At 39.4% G+C, this 19,215-nt stretch overlaps 1 protein-coding gene across 1 annotated transcript in view; it reads left to right on the top strand.

The window, feature by feature from the left end:
• Window positions 1–19,215, top strand: part of DIP2C (disco interacting protein 2 homolog C) — a 307,926-nt gene that overhangs the window by 211,840 nt on the left and 76,871 nt on the right. The window contains 6 exon segments of the mRNA XM_058831787.1: window positions 1,474–1,565; window positions 5,340–5,450; window positions 15,709–15,832; window positions 16,438–16,547; window positions 17,886–17,988; window positions 18,339–18,403. Coding sequence (XP_058687770.1) covers window positions 1,474–1,565; window positions 5,340–5,450; window positions 15,709–15,832; window positions 16,438–16,547; window positions 17,886–17,988; window positions 18,339–18,403 — 605 coding nt within the window.

Below are 19,215 nucleotides of genomic sequence, written 5' to 3'. Positions count from 1 at the left end.
TGTCTTTCCATCAACTGCAGGTAGTTCTGTCATAGTTCTGTGAGAGTTAATCCTGCAGACGTATTCCTGTATCTGTGCTGAGTTTCCAGTGAGACAGAATTGTGTTCCTTTCTGAGCAACAAGACAGTTCAACATGCAAATACTGGAGTAACTTTAATAAATTAAAGACTTTGGAAAGCATAGTTTGGTGATACAATATTACTGTTTTCGTAAGAAATAATTGCATTTAGTACTTTCTCCATAACAAGCAGCAGTGACCCTTCCAATTTTCCATAAGTGGGATAAAAGAAAAATCTGGCCTTCTCATCATACTTTATATTTACATTGGATTTGAACTTAAAAATGATTCAGTAGTATTGCATTTTATAACCAGGATGTAGAGGAACTTATTATAGCAACTGCTTGGCATAGTTATAAATAGCAATACTGCATGTTTGGGGGCCTGAACTGCTGAACTCCATAGGTAATCCGTTGTCAGAACCTATTATTGTTTCAGTTATTGGTGAGCATGAATTAAAGATTTGTTTCTGTCAGAATGAATAGTGCTTAAAGACAGTACCTGGGGGCCAGCCAAGCACAAGGGCTTGTTAAACTTGGTGTTGTTCACGTGGAAGTAACACGGTCTCTAAACAAAGGGCATCTGGAAGAGCAAAGATGCCGATCACCTGAAGGATTTTTGAAAGGCCTGTTATGTGGGCAAAGAGGCCATGGTGAGAGAATTTTTCTTTATTGAGTATTGGGGTGGGGACTTGGTAAGGATTAGCTAAGAGTAGTGCTGGAAAGGTGAAGCAAGGGAGAGGAGAGACAGTAAGGAGGAGTACCTGGGACGAGTGAAAGGAATCAGAGAAGGGAAGGTATGGGAGCAGGTGAGAAGGAAAAGCCAAATTAAATGTAAGAAGGCCCAGGATTAAAAGTAGATGTACTAAGGTTCAGAGGGTCCCTGCTGCTTCAGTGTGCCCCTTTGGCTGTGGGGTGTTTTTTGTTTGTTGGGGTTTTCTTTTCTTTCCCTCTGCTTCTTGGGACTCCTTTCCTTTTTCCTTGGTGAGAGAATTGCTGTGGTGAAACCTGAACATACGCTTGAGGTCAGTCTGTGCTGAAATGCACCATGTCCAGCTTTCTGCAGCTAAGCTGTTCGGGTGATGTCTGGACTTGATGTACCAGCCCCTTCTAACAGTTAATTTCAGAGTCAAGATACAATTTCCTCCAAAATAAGAAACTTCTGCCATAAAGAAAGCTTTCTCACTTTTCTTCTTGTTTTTAAAGTGCTGCTGTCTTAAAAAAAGAAGTTCAAAGAAAACTTATGATAAGTATTTAAGTATTTCCACTAGTCCCAGAAGTGGTATCATATTTAGTTGGAAAACTAATATAAATGTTCCTACTGCGTGTTTTCGACTTCTCAGGTATTCTTTCTCTTTAATAATCTTGTAAAACATAAGAATTTTTATATTAATTTTGAAAATTTTGTGTTAATAGGCAAACTTTGGACCAGAAGTATGAAGGTTGCTTACAATATACTACATAAATTAGGCACAAAACAAGAACCAATGGTACGACCTGGAGACAGGGTAAGTATCTCAATGATTATTTGTAACAGTTCAAATCCAATATTGACAAAGAGAGAATGAGGTATTTGGGGTGCTCAGAGGAAATTAGTGAAATGAAGTAATGGGCTGTAGGACAGGGTGCTGAAATCTTTCCTCCCTAAGACTGATCATTCAGACATGTTTTGAACTGCATAATAAGTATCATGAGCAGGTACCCCCTGGACTTGAAATTGTGGCAACATCAACAATAAACATTTCCATGGAAAGTGATTTTTGGTCATTGAATAACTGTCTGTTTAGAAAAAGCTTGCTTATGGAGCCTGGAGGTGTCATGTGGGTAAAAAACTTACTTACTAATGACTTTGTAGTTGTTGAGATGGTAGAAACAAGAGAAGTGTTGTGGAGGACAAAGACAAGCAAAGTCAGCACATTTTGGCAGCCAGTTGAATAAATAAGCGATGCTGACTGGTAACAGAAAGAATATTTCCATTCTTACTTCCAAGTCTGATGCAGCTACTGCTAGAGGCTGAATCTAAGTAGATGGATAAAGCCCAGAGAGAGCAAGAGTTGCAGAGGTAGCACTTGAAGATGTTAAATGAAGACAAGAGCATCCTAGGGTTTTGCTAATATACTTACACACCTACCCCTTTGACTGCCAAGGCTGGTTTAGCCTGCTGATCGTTTTCTCTGCCAGTGTGTATAGAAAATTCCACAGGTCCCACTCCAGTTTGGATCTAAGCCATGGAATGGGTATTCCAGAACAAATTTGTCAGAAATGCAAATTTTAGTCCTGCTATAGTGCTTAGAGTTGTGAATGTGGGATTAAGTTTCCCCCCTCCAGCATCTGATAGCAATTCTCAAACTGTTGGTTCACTTGATCCTCTGGTGCCACATGTGAGAAACATGTCTGCTTGTATTACACATGTCTTAGGGATTCAAAAATGAAAGCATGAATTAATGCTTCCCAGAAGAAAAAAAGAGAAAAAAACCTAAAAGTGACAGTCCTTCCTGTGTTTCTTATTGAAATAAATCATAAAGAAATTAACTAAAGGATCTCTAGATGCTTAATCTAAATTGCTTCCTACAGTGGCATTCAGCCAGGACTAGGATCTGAAGACTCTCTTTTACTTGATTTACAAGTATGTCTCTAAGCAACAGCAGAAGCAAGAAGTTATTCAAGTGTACACATCAAAACAGTCCATCCAGAAAGCTCAAAAAAAATGAAGTTCAAATATGGGCAATGTGCCTCTCCTTATTTACTGTGTGCTGCCTGCCCATCTTCATAGGCATTTTCTGCAGCAGTCACTGGCAAGAAAGGATTTGTGGATAGTTCAGGATGAAAACTGGAAGTTTAGCTAGCACAGGACATGTAGGGTATAAATTGCAGCTCATCTAAAATAAATCAGCCTAGATTAGAGTGAAACAAATGTTTGTAGCTGAGTGCTGAAAGCATATGCTTCATTTCATAAAAACATCTTGCCTGGCATCCTTGTGTAACAGGAACGTGAACATTTGAGGCAACTTCACATTGAAGATGAGGTGTTACAGCACTGCTGATGCTCTAGGCTGATTATGGCTGTTACACCCCTGTTGTAATAACAAAAAACCATTCTGACCTCTTTGAAGGTGACTTTATTCTATGTAATATGTGTTGTGTGACAACACTTAAAGGCAGTTTTAAATACTAAATGAAATGCAGGCACATATGTCTTGTATTTTCCAAATGAGAATATTTGTTTCTTTATTTTGATATGTATAAAATAGTTTATATTTTCCCTTTAAAAACACCTTCTGTCAATACAATCTCTGCCTTTCACCACTACCATTACCTCACCTTCTTTCTTCTTCACTCTTCTGAGCCAAAAAATAAATGAATGTGCCTGCATCTTCTTCCCTGTTTCTGGTATTATGTGTGGCAAAGTGCATTTGCCTTCTACAGTAACTTCAGAAATTTAACCTTGTATCACCCCAGACAGCTGCCTGGAAATTAATCTTGCTCTCTGAAATATCTACTAGCTAACCAGATTCTCATCTGCTAATATACACTGTATGATCTTGTTCCTTCAGCCTTATCCCTTTCTGCTTTTACATGCATTATTTATTTATTTGGTATGAGTCTGTTAGCGATTAATGTTTTTTGGAGAGGAAGTTAATGCCTCATTCCCACTGGACTTCGGTGAGATTTTTTTCACCTCTGTCAGCTCCTTTTCAAACATTCCCAGCCAAACCTTCACTGCCTTTGTGTAAGCAAAGACCAATGCAAAACCCAAGAACCCTCAAAGTATATTTTGGGATCTTTCAGATGTTTGCTGGGCTCAGCAATCTCTACCATCCCCTCCATGCACCTGGCAAAATTCCTTTATTTCCAATTGCACATAGTAAGCTCTGCACAGCCATCTCCAGCACTTGGATTGTTTCATGTGCAAGTGTGCAGATAAAGTAGCAGTGTATTTGCTCTGACTCTAAAGAATTATGATGTTAAAGTCTTCAGCCTAAAACCCAGAGATATTTTGGACCCACTTGGACAAGGCTGATTATATTTCTTCTAGTTTGAATAAATCAAGTTGGTATATGGAAGGTGACTATCCTTGAAGCCGTGTGAAAATTCTGGAAACACAATCTCCAGTAACTGAACCATGGAGCATACATGGAACATTTTATTTCAACAAAACTTCAATGGATGTTGAAGCAGTCAAAACTCAAGAGCTGCTAAGTAGTTTCAGCAAATTGCAAGGGTGATAATATAACCTTGTCCTGTGTGTGAGCCCACAGGGAAGAGGTTTGGAATCATTTGCCATGCCTTTGCATGCCACTGGAGCTGACTGTGCAGGAGTTACCAGCCGTGTCACAGCTGTTTAGGACGTGAGCTGAGAATGCCCATCTGACTGAAATGAAACAAAACTGCAGAGAGGATCCAGCCTTAGGGTCATTCACCACTGAGAGCAATACTGTTCCCTGCCCTTGCAACAAGAGCTGTGGGCTCTCAGAAGTGGCTGGATCCACAGCAAGGCTGTGAACCCTCCCTTCTCCTTTCCCTTAGCTTTTGGAGGATCTCAGTCATTGTCCTGCCTCTGGCAGGGCCCGTAGGAGTTAAGGTGCGCAGCTCAGCACCTACTGAGCATTCTGGTGAATTGTGGTTGGTTTGGGCATTCTTTTATCTAAATAATTCCCCAGCCCTAGCCCTGAAACTGTTAAGTTCAACAAATCCACAGCTAGGTTGGCATGTGATACAGCCAGCTCTGGATGTGACATGTGCCTCTACTTACCAGTTTTTGTGTGCACACAGCACACAGAAACTTTACACTGGGACAGCAGGACAGTCCTAAAATTAAACTGTTGTACAAGGCAAAGTGTAGGGAAACAAAAAAGTGTGTTAATGATTGGCATAGTGACATCTAGGTCTGGATAATTTGATTTGGTCACAGGTACACTTCAGTTTCAGTAACTTCAAATTATTACATTAGAATCTAAAATCCTTCTAATTCCATTTTACTTAGGTTATTTAACTCCGGTAAAGCAATCAGTTAATTCAGAACCAGATGAAAGGTGTTGTCAATGTAGGAAACAATGTAGCATGAAAATATTTAACTACATCCTGAGTAAAAATATTCATAAAAAGAATATTTATCAGAATAAATTCTTTCTGATTCCTCATTCATCTGTCATTAGGCATTTGAATAGCTGTCTTAGAAGTGCTCTGGTATCATCTCTATCCAAAAGGAAACATGGAAACTCCAATTATCATTATCTGACATCTAGAATAAAGCATTTTTAACGTACATCTCTCTCTTTCAGGTAACACTCGTGTTTCCTAACAATGATCCTGCTGCTTTCATGGTGGCATTTTATGGCTGCCTGCTTGCGGAAGTTGTCCCCGTCCCTATTGAAGTGCCACTTACAAGAAAGGTGGGGAACTGAGTTTATTCTCTATACTCCATTTTAGCACATAGGTCAGAATAAATCACAACTGAACATAGCTTTTGAGTACATTTTTGTGATTGGCTAGCTCTGAATCTGAGGATACCAAGATTGTGTGGTGAATTATATATAGTTCTTTCTTTTTTGTGATTGAAAATCTGAAGACGTGCTTGCAGTTTCAGCAAATGCAGGTCTCTGCATGGAAAATGAGAGGAAAATTTTTCAAGAGAACAGCTCTGCCAGCCGTAGATGGATTATCTTTGTTGCCTTTTAAAGCCTTCTGGTGTTGGCCACTGACAAAGAATCATTGGCAACAACTGCTGATTTTCCACCTGTCTCTGCAACCCAAGCTATGTTATAATGCCACTGGTGCTGTGTGTGCTACTTCAAAGCTGTTATGGAAATGCCTTCTCCTGGGTCTGTATGTGCATATGTGTCCCAAAGCTTCTGTCACCATGGTCACCCCTGCCAAGGGTGGCACTTGAACAAATTCATTTCAGGAGTTCTTGCTGCAGAACATACATTGATAGATAAAGCTGACCGCTGCTAATCAAAATCAGTGTTGGTTCAAAGATACAACCCCGTATCCCAGGGAAGTGTTAGGAGGCAGATAGAGCAGTTCCAGCTGGAAGGAGTGTCTGGGGACAGTGAGGGGAGGGGGATCAGTGGTGGAGGTGAGCCACAGCTGGGTCACTTACACAGATTTTGCAGAACCTGCATTGTTTTTTGAGGATGTATGCCTTGAAGGCTGTAAATACAGCAATATGTATTTATTAATTACAAGGGTTGTTTTGGTCACATCCCCTTAATTTACCACGTCTGGCTGCTCCCACATACCCCTTGTATAATCTCGTTTTCATTAGCTACTGCTAATAATGCCTTGCTTCAATTATTTGGTCTGGACTTGTCCACACAAAGAAAGTTCTTTAATCTTTACAACCTTTCTTTTTAAAAAGTAAATTGTTTTGGAAAATGTTGACTGAAGCCATGAGATGTTTCCAAGGAAACAGCTGAGCAAATGTATTGCTTTGGTCACATTTTCAATATTTCAGTTGTCAAGGGCTTTTCTTTAAAGTGTTCCAGTGTTAGAGTACTCTGGAGCAGAAGCTCAAATCTTTGTTTCATGGACAGGAACTCTGCCTTTCAAATCAAAGCCATGAAAACGAGATTGTAAGCCCTCAGAAAGACTTTGCAGTTTGGACATCTCACACAGCCAATTAACAGCTCAAAATATCTGGAGATTCCTTCCTAAATGGACCTGCTTGAGCCTTCCTCATCTCTGGGGCGCTGAGTTGACCTCAACATTTCTCCAGCCAACATCCGTGGTGGGCTCCTGCCATGGTGAAACCAGAGGGTGGCAGGGAGAGAAGGGGTGGGAGCAGCAGGAAGGGGCAGTTGATAAACTGGTGCAGGAGGAGAGAGAGATGGAGGAGGGGAGTGGATCAGACAGCAAGAGACCATGATCCAGCTGAGCAGATTTGAGAGCCACTGAGCAGAAGGAAGGACCAAGGGAAAGAGGAGACAGGATGTGCCCCATGTTCATCTGTCTGGGACTGGAGGAAAGATAAAGGTGAGTTGGAAAGGCCATGCAACAGGAGAGGACCTCAACCACCTTTGATTTGGGGAGTAGGGTTATACTGTTTCATTTGTAAAATGTTGTATTTGAGAGCACTGAGATGGCTATAGAAGGAGGATGGTGGTTTTAGTAGAAGCATTTGCATTGGGCTTTCATCATGCCTTCACATCCAAGGGCAGTGCATTTAGTCTGAGGTAGTTGCATAACACAATGCATTATTTTGATAAAAAACAGAGATTTTGTATGCATCAACAAAATAAGGCCAGCAGAATATGTACATTTTAAGACCTTAGAGAGTGCTCAAATGGGTTAATCCACTTTCATTTCAGGAAGAAAATAAAGAAGCGACATAGTTTTGAGGGTTAAAAGAATCTGTCTTTCCCTGTTACTATTTTCTGAGGTTTAATGACATTTTAAAGCACATAGGTGTAAATTTGATTTATTTTGGAACATCTGATACCACATCCATCCAGTAAACTATAAAATCCAGCTGTCCAAGTAAATACTCTGTGTCAAATGAATAACTTTCCCTAATTTGGCTGTACCTCTTGGGTTTGTTTTTTTAAAATGTGTGTCTCTATATGGATATATAAATATACACTTACACATGTGTGTATATGTATATATTTATATAATGGAATATCTCCAGAGTCAGACTGTTTATCTTTTGTCCCAGTGTTTAAATATCAAATTAATAACACAATAACAGTGATGTCAGTTAAAAAAGCAATGTGATCTATACGCTATAAATAAAGCTATGCAATCTCACAGCATATACTATTGCAAATATCTTTGCATTTGTTTATATGGAAAGGCAACTGGAGTGGAAACAATGAGATGAAAATCGTGTTCTGAGTAGTCCCAGAAGGAATACCTCTGCCTGGTCAAATGGCAGTGGATTGCTTCTGGCATCCATGGGAAGATGTCATTCCTGTCATCACACAATGGCCTAGACTGTTCTTTTATGCTTTCCCATTATTTGTTCTCTTTTCTGCATGCTTCATTACATTCTGGCAGTGGACATTTTTTGGGTTGCTTTCTGGAAGACAGAGATGTGAACTAGCAAATAGACCAGCTATTATATTATATTATATTATATCATATTATATTATATTATATTATATTATATTATATTATATTATATTATATTATATTATATTATATTATATTATATTATATTATATTATATTATATTATATTATATTATATTATATTATATTATATTATATTATATTATATTATATTATATTATATTATATTATATTATATTATATTATATTATTCTTACAGAATAATAAGCTCATACAGGATGAGCTATTTCAGGTAGTTATATTACCAGCCATTTTTAATATTAAAAGTTTGTATTAGCAGCTTTAATACGGTTCTACATTTTCCTAAAGAAGAGTTTTTTCACACCTCTATACAGAATTTTGTCCCTGGCAGTTTAAAACTGGGCAGTAATTTTTCAGCCAGGTAAACTTTTGATTTACAGATTACTCTGCAGACATCTGTACCCACATGGAAGTAGAGGCTTTTGCTCTACCAGCACATAGATTTTGTGTGTATTCCCTTTTCTTTGTAGCATAACTGTTATTTTTTTAAGATTTTGACAGCATTTTTTTCCCAGTTCATTATTAGGTGAAGGTCTGTCCTGCCTTTCTCTTTCCTTCTGTATCCTACCTTTGTGTTGACATACCTGGAATGCCCCCAGGGGATTCAGGGGATGTGTGATCTGTCATCTGGGATGGATTGTCTGAACATCCAGCAACCATGCAGCATTCCCCACTTTTATTCCCAGAACACTTCCTAGTGTTTGGCAAAGAAAAATTGACAATTGGGAATCATGCAGCATGGTTTTGGCTCTTTAGACTTGGGACATCAGATCTAAAATTAAAAACCAAAATCCCAAACCAGCTCTTCATTCTAAAAGCATCAGTCAGGGGTTCTGCAGTCATTGAATCAATAGAACAAGCAGCATTTTTTTCTTCTCCTTTCCATGCATTACCATTACCTTTATCATCAACACTCCCCAAAATTGTTAGAGCTAATCCTCATCCCTTGGTTTGCAGGCTCTGTTCTCTCAGAGTAGTGTCCCACCAAATTTGATCATGTTTCCCAAAGATTAGTAAATAATGTGTCCTATACAGCATCTCTTCCTTCACAACTGTCACTTATGTTAATCTTGTCTGAAGCTGGAGTATTACAAACTTTCATTGTATGTGTGATATGATGTGAATTACAAACTGTGTCATAGAATGTGCTGTCAAAGTAGATGAGATGAGAGTTTCAACATGTTGAGTTCTAGTTCGAACAGTGATTTACTATGTCCCTCATGAAAAGATTTCAAAATAAGGTTTTGTTTCTTTCTCTTTATATTTTTTAGGTCAATGTTTTTTTCCGTTTGATTGGCGCCGTGAAAAATATTATTATTCTGCTTTGATACAGTCAGGGGAGCTAATCAGTTTTTAATCTAAAAATAACATTTTTGTCCTCCAAGCACATTTACAGTTATGCTTAGTCACATGCTGTGAACATAGGAAGAAATCTATCCTTTACAGATCTTCATGGCTTCCTTATCATAGGCAGAATTTGTAGAAGGGTGTGTGTGACATGAAAGCATGTAAAAATTAATTTCTCACTCAAAATGCTATTTCCTAGCCTATTAGATTTAATGCTATGTGTGCTTCCAGCAGACATTTCTGTACTCTTCCAGATGCTGGCTCTCACAGTATGATTGGAAGAATTGTGTATTGTCATAGGAAATCTGGAGATACCCACTCCAGGACACTTGAGGGTTTTTTTTTTAAAGGATGCTTCATACAGGGTAAAAACTGTTCTTCAGGAGTTCTTTTTATTAAATCCTGAAATGCTATTAAAGCTTTAACAGTAGCCAGGGAGGTATATCAATCTCTTCCAAGATGGTGAAATTGTCCCAGTCATATATTTTTTTATAGAAAGAAGAACTCTAGTCCAAAGGAAATATACCTTAACATCTTTCTTAGTGTTTCAGGGCTCAAGATAAAATGAGCTTTGCTTTCTCTCAGCCTGACTCATTCTAGGGCTGTGGTGTGCCAGAAACACTGGTGCTCTGGATGCCTTTGAACATCTTTTAACAGTGCATCTCTTTGTCCCCTGGATTTAAAATATCTATAAAATGATTTATATATTCTTTTTAGTGGCATAGTCTTCCAGTCCCTCCAAAGAAAGTAAATTCCCTGAGCTCCACCTGAGCCCCTGGTGCACACTGCTGGGCCCTGCAAGCCCTGTGCCTGTCCGTCTCTCTTCATACACTTGAACAGTGGAGCACTAAGAAGTCCTTGCTCAGTTTGCCACAGGGAATCTTGGATCCTTTAAAGTCTGTGTTTCCTTACCATATTTTCAAGTTTAAGAAATGCTAATTTCCTGGAGAGAATTGCATATTTCATGCAGTGTCCACTGCCAAAAACAATTGTCTTTTATTAAGATTTTTGGAGGTTAAGGTGCTCATAGTTGCAGATTTCACATGCAAATTGCAGGCAGATAGCAAAGCTGTTGTCTGAGGAGACAGTCAATTTCTTCATTTTAAAGCTAGTTATGAAGATTGTGTCTGCACTGTGTTTATTTTTACTAAGGTCTTTATGTTTTTGAAAAAATATTTCCTCGATGCCTTTTCAGTTTTGGCTCAGAACTGGTGATGCTTGGCCTTTACATCTGATCATTGCCCTATTTGTTCTTTACCAGCAAATTTTTGTTAGGGTAAGGGCACTGGAGATCAAATAAGCATTGTAACAGAAAACAAGATTAGTTCAGTCTGTGATGCTCCACCACATAGTTCTCATTTTGAAAGCAGTCTGGGATTTGCAAGTGAACAGAAGTAACCTTTATCAGGCCAACCTTTGCACAGGCTGTCTCTTCCTTCCTTCCTTATTAGATAAGCACATGCACTCTCACTCACGGAGACAAGATCATAATTGTTTTCCTTCACACAGATACTCTCACAAAGCATTATAGAAATGACATTAACAGCATGCTGAAATGCAACCACACGTGGGATTTTTTTTTATCCTGACAATGAATTATCACTCTGCAGCAGGAAGAAGACAATTTGCCTCCAGGTACTGGTGAAAACCTTTAGGGAACCTTTAATAAAAGTCTGTTGAGAACTTTGAATGGCTGCCTACAGCAGAGAGGATTTCCGGCTTGCTTCATATGAAAGATTGATCTCTCTAGGTGTGTGCAGACATAGTCTAAAGCTATGCACACCTCATTTTTCATACCCCAGCAAGTGCTGTGCCTTCAAGGAATGTAAAATGATAGTTCCAAAGCCAGCAATTGGTCTCAAACCTCATGCTACAGTACCTCAGTTCTGTGTTTTGCCTTCCACCTGCATTACGTGTCATTTCAAACTGTGAATTGTAGAGGATTTGCCAGTGAGCGTCTCTGGCAAGTCTCTCCCTGTCTGCAGTTGGGCTGTGTTGAGTTGTTTCACCTGGTCTCCACTAGCTCCCTGATGTTTCTCCTACCTCCACAACATTCAGGAAAATAAAGTGGGGGGGTTGCCAAGTAGCAGATAACCAAAATATCAAGTAACACTTCTCACAAATCAGTGTATCCTGAGAATCTATTCCCTTCAGAGGTAGAAGAGTGATTTAATTTGAGAGGGGAAGAGGATTTATTTGGGTTTTTTTTTTTGTTTGGCTTTTTATTTTATTTTTTTTCTTTGTGGAAGATTATTTGGTTGTGTCTCTTTGCTACTTACAAAGTGGTTTTCACCATTGCAACCATTCGTATCACATTACTCAAAAGTTAGGCTGATAGCTTTTCTTTGAAATCTGAAACAATCATACCCTTTAAAGTAGCCTTTTTTTGTGGCCACATGTAAGCTTTGACAGCCTCAGACAAAGGACTGCTCTTTTAGCTCAAACTTCATTTTTCAAACACAAATTTTGCCCAAGGTCCTCGCTGTCCTGGGCCTGTCATGCTGAGACATGAGGAGCAGCAAAGACTGTCATGTTTACATGGTTGAGTGTGTAAGCAACATTGTGGTGTGTCTGCAGCATGTATAAAGGTGTCAGATCTTCCGCCTCCTGGCTGTCAGTCCAGTATCCCAACATCACTTGAGCAGTTAGAAACATGTTCTGTGGGGCACCAGTTATCACAGAAGCACCTACATGGGGCAAGGGATGTCGACCCCTTCTTCATGTCCCTGTTCTCTGCAGTAGTTTTAGATTCTGGGTCAGGATGGAGCCACCAGAAGCAGGCAGAAGATGAGGATAACTAGTTATGAGGTGTGAGAGACTGAGACTGAAGGTGGAATTGATGGACACCAAGTAGGAGACTTCCAGACAGCTTCATTGAGTTCATACTGCAAAATCCTCAACTGGAGCTCCTGTGGCCCTTGAGAGCAGTGTCTTTCACAGCACCTCTGCTTAAGCATCTTGATTTACCTTTGTCTTGCAAGGCAGGATTTAGTGTGGCCACCAAAGTGTGGTGTGGGATTTGAAAGTCTGTAAAACACATTGCCCATGCCTGGTGAAATTCTTCTGTCTAATCTCCTGTGGCAGTGTTACATCGCATGATTGTTCAGTCATGTTTTCCTTACAACTGAAAGAATATCGGTACAGAAAAGAATGGGGTGAAGATTTTAATGCTTTTTGAGGTGGGTTGTTCTGATATAAAGCAGTCTGCTATTACAAACTGTAACATGTGCATAGCTTGTATTACGGAATCTATGTATATGTGTGGATGGCTGGAAATGAATGATTAATATTTATGTGGACATCCTCTTGGACAGTTGATATGGCACTGAGGGAAAGCATAGTCATTCTTTCTTGTGTTACCTAAAAAACTCTATACTGTTAATACAAGTTTCTTTTTCCTGTTGCTTTGTTTTGCTGTGAGAAGAATTTGACAGGTGATTTCTTAGCTGATGCATCCCCCAAGGCCATGGTATGCTGATGCTCAAGGGTCCACACTTTCTACTGGTTTCCTTATGTTAGATTTCTTAATGGAATTTGTTTTGTCCATTTCTGTTTACAAAGTTCTGCATTAAATGGAATTTCATTGCTTGAGAATCAGTATTTTCTTGTTATAGTGGTGAAACAGTTTGTAGCAGTCTTTTAAAGGATATACAGTTACAACAACACTGTAATTTAAAATTGAGATCAATGCCATTGATACATTCAAGTAAAAAATTTATATGCCTTTTTTAATTAGTAGTTAGAAATTCATACATATATTAGTTAGCATTTATTGGATTAAATTTAATGGGAAAATTTGAGCAATGGTAGTATGAATCTGATATTTTAAGGAACTCATGACCTTCCTTTATAGATGATAGAGTAGCGGGTCTCAGAAGCTGTCTTGACCAAGGAGCGGTGTTCTCTGAGGAGCACTCCAGCCTTCCTCTTCCTGCCATTCCTTCTGAGGGACCCTCAGGAGAGCCATCCCTCCTGCACTGGTCAGGCACCCACATTTCCTTACTCTGAACAGACTCCAAGAGTGGAGACAGTCTCATCCTCATGTGGAACCAGGATTAGGTCTGGCTAAGTGCTTGTCCCATAGGTTTGACAACAGAGATGTGGACCAGCTAAAAGAGGGTCAGTGAGGACAGTAATTAATGCTTGACAAAGCCCACTAAGTCCTAGAAGCCTCACTGGTGCAGGTGTGGTGGAGCCAACGACATACTCCTCGCAGTGTTGTTCATGGAGACACCAGTATTAGTCTCTGCTGTTCAAAGAATACTCTCATTGTCTGGTTTTATATGGGCAAAGAGGATACACAAGCTTAAGTTTAAAAAACCTCAATGAAAAAGTACTTTTTCATTTTTTCCTGGTTTTTTAAACATTCTGGCTATAATAAGCAAAAGCAAATACAATAATTATGGATAGAAGGAGCTATATAGCGTAGACTTTGACAGATCAGTTAATTGTCTCATATTGCTTGCTCAGCTATCAAAGTTCTGATAACTGCTGCCATATACATATTTTGAGGTGGTATGCAAAAGTTTTTGCTCTGTTCTCATTGCTTCTCCATTTTAGATAGTTTTATTTGACTACATAAAAATTGCATTAAGAATTACTCAGGCTCTGGGACTTTCTTTCCATCATACAATTTTGCTTTGAATAAATCAATAGACTAAAGCAACTGTTCTGTATTTCTGGTTGTTTCCATGGTTGAGTGTGCTCTATGGTTTATTTGAAAGATATTTTAATTTGATCTTTTGAGTCTCTTTAGGTGGTTTTCAGTAGAATAATTCTGTGAAGAAAAGGTTAATATTTCAATGTACATTTACATGTAGGGCTTTGCTCTGTTGAAGAGCCTTGTAGATAGGTGTAAAGTTCATAAAAGAGCAATGACAAGACACTATACATAAAGCAGACGTAATGCTGTAGAAGCAGAGCATTTCCTGAAGAATTGCTATGGCCTAGACTGGGAAATCATTACATGACTTTTAATCTCACTGCTTCTATCCCCTTGATGAAAGTAAAATGTAATGAGCTTACTCTAATGGGCACTTGACTGTATGTAGTGCTCCTGAAATGCGCCTGTAACTACTCAATGAAATGGTTATTGACAAATCAGGTTAGATCAGCATAAATAGGGAAACTCTCACCACTGTACACCCACCATAACATCTGAATGGTTAAAAGCTTTCTCCAGGTGGAAGCATCTATAATCCGTATTATTTCCTAGGAGTGTCACAAAATCACAGTGTGGTTGAGATTGGCAGAGGTGTGTGAAGGTGACCTAGTCCAGCTTTTCTGCTCAAACAGGATGCCCAGGACTATACCCATGGTAGCTTTTGGATATCTCCAAGTATGAAAACTCTACAACCTCTATAAGTGAAAAGTTGTTTCCTGATTGTCAGAGGGAACCTCCTCCGTTCTGGTTTGTGTCCATTGCCTCTGGTCCCACTGCTGGGCAAAGTAAGGAAAGAACCTGTCTCCATCTTCTTCACACTCTCCCTTCAGGAGTTTGTACACATTTATTAGATCCCTCCCTAAGCCTTCTCTTCTTGAGGCTGAGCAGTCCCAGCTCGCACTCTTTCCTCACAGGAGAGATGCTCCAGTCCCTTCATTATCATAGTGGCCCTTTGCTGACTCTGTCCAGTAGCTCTGTGTCTTCTACTTGGAAGCCCAGAACTGATCCCAGCACTGGAGATGTGCCTAACTGGTGCTGATGGGAAGGATTGCCTCCCTCATGCCAGGGCACATTGCTGGTTCACACTCAGCTTACTCTCCACGAGGATCCCCAGGTTCTTTACCAAAAAGCTGCTCTCCAGACCATTCTGGCACAGGGGTTCCTCCACAGGTGCAGGACTTTGAATTTGCCTTTGGTGAACTTTATGAGGATCCTGTGTGGCCATTCCCCCAGGGATCTGTCTGGATGGAACAACCCTCTGTCAGATCAGGCATTCCTCCCAGCCACTTGTCATATTTGAGCAGATGCAAGAGCAGATGCCATCTGATGGTTTCCACTGTCTTTATGATTTATGCTGCTACATACAAGAGGATATCTAGCTTGTGGAATTCCTTTGTCAATGTTCAGATGAGTTTTGATTGACACCTGAAAGGAAATCAATTTAACGGAAAGAGACTGTTTTCTTCTCATGATAATGTGCCGAAGGACAAAAATTATTTCAGCCTGTAATCACTTCTAATCAACTATGTGTATTTTGTCATCTCTTAGGATGCAGGAAGTCAACAAATAGGCTTTTTGCTTGGAAGCTGTGGAGTTACTGTGGCCTTGACCAGCGATGCATGCCATAAAGGACTGCCGAAAAGCCCCACAGGGGAGATACCACAGTTTAAAGGTAATCTAACCCTCCTTTATCGTGGCTTTAACTGGTCATTTACTACAACAAGCTACACTTGTTTAGTGGCTGTGGGTGAGGGAAGTCCTTGCCACAGGAGCAGCTGGGCTGCTGGGACACCACTGTCCTGGTGTGTCACTGCTGGCAGGGATGGCAGTGCCAGCCTCATGGACGGAGAGCAGCACCAGTGCTCCCAATCCAGTTCTCTGCTGGCTCAGCCAGGCTGCTGAGACCATCTGTGACCACAAAAATTAAACCAAGAGACTTAGGACTGTAGTAGATGAGAGATATTCATATGATTCACTCCTTTAGTGAAGTATAGGTTCAGTAAGTTCTGACAGGGGAGTGTTAATGAAACTGCTCAGGTCAATAACAGCATAAAATGCTCAGCCATTCCCTTAGGGACTGCCTGAAGTCCTCAGTAGCTGTGTTAAGAAAGCAGTTCTACAAAATCTTCTTTCCCATACTACACTGAGGTTCAAAGGAAACAATGTTTAGGTAATGGTGACACAGACTTTTCAAGAATAAAACTCCGGCAGGGAAGGCTTTTGCTTTGTCTTACCCAGCAGAAACTCAACAAAAGCTGGCTTTTGTTTGTACCTCAGGCTGGCCAAAGCTGCTGTGGTTCGTCACAGAGTCTAAGCACCTCTCCAAGCCACCTCGTGACTGGTTCCCACATATCAAGGATGCCAACAATGACACAGCTTACATTGAGGTGAGTTAATGAAGATGCATCTTCTCCTCAAACCATTACATATGGCACTTCTGGATTAGGTAAACATCATTATTCATTCAGCAGTCACAGAAGCAAAGAACATACTGGTTTAGCTTGTTAATAAGTAATGTTTTCTAATAAATTCGACCAATACTGATTTCAGAAAAGTCAATGGAATGTTAAATTGTATTTTGGATGTTTCTAACATTAACGTTTTTATGTGGCTGCTGCAGTGTTACATTACATTTGCCTTGAGTAATCTTGGTTCTGTTCAGTTTAGGCTTGCCCACTAGCTTGGGATGGATCAATGACAAGGTTTACAGTGAAGCTTCAGTTCTCATATCGCAACCTTCAGCCCCTTTGAAAGAGAAAGAATTTCTTGTTCAAATGCTTGCCTGACACTTACTGCTTTATGAGTCACACTCCCTACAACAGAACAGCATCAGGAAGGGAAAGTTCGCAATGCTGTTGAATTTAATTTTCCTCCTTTTTCTTCCCATCATTTTCTCTCCCTTCTGCATAGACTCATGCTTCTCATTCAGTGGTGTTAATATTGAATTTAAATGATTCTTCAAAGAGACTAAGTGCAAGTAAATGGACTGAAGGTGTTTCCTGTCTTTGTGCAGTCAGGACAGTGGGCTAGAGAAGCAGAGATGTCTTCATTCTCAATCTTGCTGATTATCTTCATCATGGAGAAATATAAATGTTTAATTTATTATCTGTCACGGATAGTTCTAAGACACTTACATAAAGGAACCAAAAATTATTCCAGTAATCACCAATGGCCTCCCACCTCTTTTCTGCTGCTTTTTCATGAGTCTCATATTCTTCTGATCAAAGAGCTTGTGTCATTCAGACTGTATACATATAGATTATTATCACAGCACCTAGCAAGGATTCTGCAGTCAGCTCTTATCAAATGCCTTATAAGATGCAGAAGGAGAAGCTGGGGTTTAGTGGTTGGCCTATAAAGTCTAACATGTAAACACTGAAGAGACTGAACTAGGTTATTCTCTGCTAAATCTAGCCAAGTCCATTAGTCACTGACATTATCAGAATTGTTAGAATTATGCTTCCATAATGCCTGTTTTCAAACAACACATGGATTTCAGATACTAAACCTGGGAATCTTCAGTCAAAAGGGAAAGCCGATCTGAAAAAAATTGGCTTTTAACAAAGAAATGCCTCCAAAACTCCCCAGTACTGCTGTCTTCTTAAAATAGAGTCATTAGATGTGTCCATCATTCACCTGCAGAGGAAACACTTTAAACATAGCTATTAAATAGTAGAAATAGGGCACTTATTTCACATTGACTTTCCCTGCTTATTTCCTTTTAGTACAAAACATGTAAAGATGGAAGTGTGCTTGGGGTAACTGTGACGAGGATTGCACTGCTGACACACTGCCAAGCTCTGACCCAGGCATGTGGATACACAGAAGGTACGGAGTGCACTCCCCTTGTATCATCCTTAAAATCAAGTGGGGATTGTAATTTATTTCTTATCAATCTCCTACGTTGTTTTCCACGCTTTGGTGCCAAAGGCTTCTAGATTTAAAAACATGACTTTTTTTTCATCTGTTTCAGGAAATATGTTCATGTTTAAAGTATCTATAGGAGAGGTACAAATAATGTCTTAACCAATATAAATTCTGCAGTGGAGATTTACTTTGAAAGCTAACCTTTGAGGTCATCAGTCATGTTATACTGAAGCTTCCTTCCTTTGAGTGGGTTTGCCTTGGGTCAATGCCATGTTCTAAAAAATGAATTCTGCTTTGTTTTTGTTGGACAGCTGAAACAATTGTGAATGTACTAGATTTCAAGAAGGATGTTGGTTTATGGCATGGAATTCTTACAGTAAGTATGTTTTTTTATTCTCTCTGAGTATTTGAAAATAAAATAAACTAACCTAATATGCTTAGTGCTGTCACAAACTGGGATGTCCTACGGTTTCTTCTAATGCAATTTTTTCTGCTTTGAAAGCAAAATAAATGTCATTTAAATCCATGATCTTCTCCTAGTGCACTTACCCATAATGAGCATGGTAAAGATGTCAGTGTATTTTTACGTATCATGTCACGTACTGTGATCCCATTCTTATCATGTTATCTCACCAATATGTGATTTTAAGATCAAACTTTATAGCAGAAACTAATCAAATTAGTACTTGCCTCTGCAGGGATATAATCCAATGGCATAGTTCTATTGCCCCTGACTAGCTTCCCGGTCTAAACTCCCACCAACAGATGTTTTTGGTAACATTAAGTATTCCCAATACTTTAAATTGCATTAATTTTGTACTTGGTGTTAGAATGTCTTCCTCAGTTGACATGGGAGACAACTGACATATTTTTGAGGATTTCTTCTTAAGGTGCTGTTGCAATCAGGGACTGACAAAATGTTAATGATTCACTGATCATTTTAAAAACAGATGTCAAGTCTTGAAGGGTCATTGTTTGGGGGTCCCATGATTTTGTGGGTCCTTAGGACTCCCAGTGATCTGTTTTTCCCATGCAGTGTCCTACTGTTCTTACTATCAAAGTGCAGTAATAACATTTCTGAAGCAGAAACAATTAGGCTTAACACCCATAAGTATCTCATATTAGAAAAACATCTTTGTCACTGGTTGATAGCAAGTGTCTAATAGAGATTTTCTGTGCCTTCCTTTG

Source organism: Poecile atricapillus, chromosome 2 (assembly GCF_030490865.1).
Source record: "Poecile atricapillus isolate bPoeAtr1 chromosome 2, bPoeAtr1.hap1, whole genome shotgun sequence".
In the NCBI taxonomy this organism is placed as follows: domain Eukaryota; kingdom Metazoa; phylum Chordata; class Aves; order Passeriformes; family Paridae; genus Poecile; species Poecile atricapillus.
Note: the sequence above shows the minus strand (reverse complement) of the source record. Positions and strands in the feature narration are given on the sequence as shown.